Source organism: Microtus ochrogaster, chromosome 6, assembly GCF_000317375.1.
Source record: "Microtus ochrogaster isolate Prairie Vole_2 chromosome 6, MicOch1.0, whole genome shotgun sequence".
NCBI lineage: Eukaryota > Metazoa > Chordata > Mammalia > Rodentia > Cricetidae > Microtus > Microtus ochrogaster.
In genome coordinates, this window is record NC_022013.1 from 81343127 (window position 1) to 81347024 (window position 3898).

General features: G+C 46.3%; 1 protein-coding gene across 4 annotated transcripts in view; it reads left to right on the plus strand.

The window, feature by feature from the left end:
- The first annotated feature begins 121 nt into the window (after positions 1-121).
- Brox (BRO1 domain and CAAX motif containing) overlaps positions 122-3898 on the plus strand; it is an 18488-nt gene continuing 14711 nt past the window's right edge. The window contains exons 1-3 of one of the 4 annotated variants that reach the window (XM_026779727.1): positions 122-221; positions 1882-1961; positions 2193-2309. In XM_026779727.1, the coding sequence (XP_026635528.1) occupies positions 2209-2309 (101 nt within the window). In that variant the 5' untranslated portion in view covers positions 122-221; positions 1882-1961; positions 2193-2208. Of the gene's footprint in view, positions 222-400; positions 499-866; positions 886-932; positions 958-1881; positions 1962-2192; positions 2310-3898 lie in introns of those variants that run through there. The other 3 variants (XM_005348925.3, XM_013346989.2, XM_013346988.2) reach the window with 3 other exon arrangements.

Sequence of the window (3898 nt, forward strand, 5' to 3'; positions counted from 1 at the left end):
GAGGAGCCGCCCAAACCCATTTGCCGCCACAGCCAAACTTTGCGGCTCGAAGGCGGCCGCCCCGCCGAGGCCACGCCCCCTAAGCCACGCCCCAGTTAGGTTGAGGCCGCCCCGACCAGCTGAGGCCATCGTTACGGCTGCTTCCGGCCTTAGCTCGGGGGACACCCTACTCCACCTCCGCCACAGCCCCCCTCTCTAGGGCCCAGACAGGATCTGGAGAGGTAAGAGCAAACGAAGTTTAGAAAGGGCGGGCAGACGCAGCGAGCCCAGGGGCCGCCACAACGCGGCGGAACCGCCCCTCTGAGACACGCACGGCCGTCTCTGCGGCTGTCACGGTCTCCAGTCACGTGACCCTTCTTAGCGGCTGGCCCCGCTTCCGGCTTCTCTAGCCCTGTCGTCTCGGTACTACCGGCGCCTTCCTTGTCTCGCTGGCGGACTCCGGTCCCGCCTTCCCTTTCCTCCAGCAGGAAGAGTGGCAGACCGACTCTGAAGTCCCCGGTAAGCTTGTCCTGAGGCGTGTGAGCCCGTGCTCTCCCTCCCCTCGAGGCCCTGCACTCCAGTGGGAGGGTCACCCCCCCTTCACGGGAGCTTCCATGGACCCTTGGGTGGTAGACAGTGGAGGAATCGATGGATTAACAGCTAGGTCGGCCGACTCTCCTCTCTCGGCGTCCCCTTTGGATGTTAGAGGGGTTGCTAGACACAGAACCGTGGCTTGGCTATCATCTGCTTGGCGTTCCGAGATTGACAGGATCGCTGTGCTACCCTAAGAGCCGGTCGCGAGTCAGGAGGCGGGTGTGTAGGGTCGCGGCCCCTGACTCGGTAACACCCGGAGGAAGAGGCCGGGCGGTAAACAGGAAGTGGGCGCTAGCAGTGTCTAGACGGCAGGTAGGCTCCGGGGAGCTCCGGAGTCCGGAGGGGTGTGTCAGCAGGCTGGGTCGTCCTGTGGAGATCTGGCAGGTGACCTTCTGTTTCCGGGATTGTACTAGGGGCTCTGCAGGCTCCTGAGGGATGGGTGTGTCGTTCTTCGACCCCACCCTCCGAGGTCTGGAGACCCCAAGTGTTTGAAGGATGGAGCAGGAACAGTCGCGGAATTTTTTTTTTCCCACAAATTTCCCTAGAGTGTGGTAGGCGCACTTAGTGCTGCGTTTGCGTAGGTTTTGAAGGTGTTATGTATAGACGCTGGTTTTTTTTTTTTTGTAATATGTTCTGAAGGGGCATATTCAGTGTTTTGAGTCCTAAGTGGATCTGCCCAGGCATCCCCTGAGTATAAAATGCATTCTCTCTGTTCACTAACTATCTGGTGCTTCCCCAAACCGGTTTTGTCATGAGTAGGTGTAACCCGAGTGATGCGTAATGTTGATATTTCAGAGCACAGCATCCTTCCACACACTTTTCCCCCAATAAAGGTGATTGAAAACCTGCACAATGCCTTTAAATTGCATTTGTCTTATCAGAATTGCTTCTGTGTTTCTTCTGGAATCTAATGAGATGTTTGAGAATTCAACTTGAAGCCTTTTGTGTTACTAAATGCATTACTTACCCAGGAACTTTTAGGCAAAACAAAACAAAACAAAAAAAACCAGTGCTGCTTTTTTTCTTTATGCTACATTTTTTTCAGGTTGACATTTTATTGAGGGAGCTTTTCAAATGTTTTTGTACAATTTACATTTTATTATAAAAATAGTCCTACCAGTTTAACACCCAATCAATTGATTACAGAACACAAGGTATCCACCAAGGTCCTTTAGCACCAGTAATATGTGGAAAATGAAATGAATATGAAGCTTATTTATTTCCAGAAGTCTTAGTGTTTATGGGGGGATCCGTTTGACTGTGTTAAGGAAATGATACTCATCAGGTCCTATACCTTCTTGTTTGAAGCTATCCAACCAAGTCTCGGCTTTGCTTCTCAGAAGTGTAGTCTGGAGCCCTACCAGCGTCTCAGCTTCTCTCCCAGACTGGTGAGAACACATTTTAGCCAGACTCACAGAGTTCTTAATTTTCTTATACAAAATCTAATTATAGACTCAATTTAAGACAAAATCTATTTGTGGTATATTGTGCTTATATATGTATATTTTCTGTATAATAACTTATGCATAAAGTATATACACCTTGTAAAATAGCCAGTTTTTACTGTGTCTTTTTCTGACTTAATGTTTCTTCAATTTTTATGTCTCTTGGGCCTGTAGAACACATCTTGAGAAAATGACTCATTGGTTTCATAGGAACCCTTTAAAAGCTACAGCTCCCGTGTCTTTTAACTACTATGGCATGATCACTGGTCCTCCTGCTTCAAAGATTTGCAAGTAAGTGTTAGTGCAACTTAAGCAGTGTTGGTTGGGCAGGCTTCAAGGGACTGATCTGTGGTCAATATAGAAATGTGTGACACATTCCTAACATTAAACTCATGATAAATTTCTATTTTATCATCAACAGATGAAGATTAAATCATGGGGTATTTAAGCTTTGTTAGGCATCGGGGCCATATACTTAATCTTAGATCGGTAAATGAGTCCCAGAAGGGTTAAAGCAGTAACAAAGTTAAACTATGTATTTCAACAGAGCCATAAGATAGGATGTGAGTATTGTTAGCAGGGTGTGCTAGTGCACACCTTTAATCTCAGCGCTCAGGAGGCCGAGGCAAGCAGATCTCTATGAATTTGAGACCAGCCTGGTCTACAGAGTGAGTTCCAGGACAGGCTCCAAAGCTATACAGAGAAGCCTGTCTCCATAAAACAAACAAACAAACAGAAAAAAAAAGTATTGTTAATGGGCCAGACAGTAAATTATTAATATTCCAAGCAGGGAGAGATTGCTATGGTTTGAAGTGGCCTTCAAAGTAGTGATGTAGGAGAAAGGACTTGAGCTGAGGGTCGCATAAATTGTTTAACTTGTATCAGGAGTTGGCAAACTCTACCCACTATGTTAGGTCCACTGCTTCTTTTGTTTCTGCTCCGTGTGTATGTCTCAGACACGCGTGCAGGCGCTCATGTGGTCACCCAAAGTTCAACATGCCCAAAGTTAAATTCATCTTAAAGTTATACAACTTGAGAAAAGCATGCCTTAGAAATAGGTAATTTAGGCATGAGCATGAGACCTGAGTTCAGATCCCTAACATCCACATAAAAAATGGTCAGGATGGCACACCTCTGAACCCTAGCACTGGGCACAAGATGTGGAGACAGGCAGATCTTAGAGTCTCGGCCAGCAAGTTTAGATGAAATGGAAAGTTCTGGGTTCGATGAGAGACCCAGACATCCAACCCCTGACTTCCTTACATGCCCAGGCATGAATATTTGCATGTGTGTGCACACGCACACACTAACATGTATTTAGATTGAGAAAATTTACAAGTGACTTTGAAAGTATTCAGAGTATGTATTATATATCATGCATTCTATGTGTCTACAGTTTAAATTTACTCTTCAGCAACTTAAACCTATTTTAAAGGTCTTAAGTCAATGTCCATTAAATGTGATTTCTGGAACTCTCATGGCTTCCCGGATTACACGTGGATGCAGATTAGGTGCTGCATATCTAGAAGTCATTGAAGATGTGAGTTCTCAGAAGAGACAAGCAGAAGGCCAAAGACTGGCCTTTTTATGTGTGGGAGAGAACTGGGGACATAGAGAAGAAGTGTTGAATGGGAGGAACATCCTGAATCTGTAGTACACACTGTCACCACGGGGTAAAGGAAGTGCAAGAGGAAAGTTGGAGAAGAATGGCATGTGGGGGCATGTTGGCCATCCAGTTTCACATCTTCTGGATGTATATATATTCATATAGTATATGTTAGATATTTTGTGTGGAGTGCCGAATTTAGAAATCAAAATAGTTATTAGCCGGGCAGTGGTGGCGCACGCCTTTAATCCCAGCACTCGGGAGGCAGAGACAG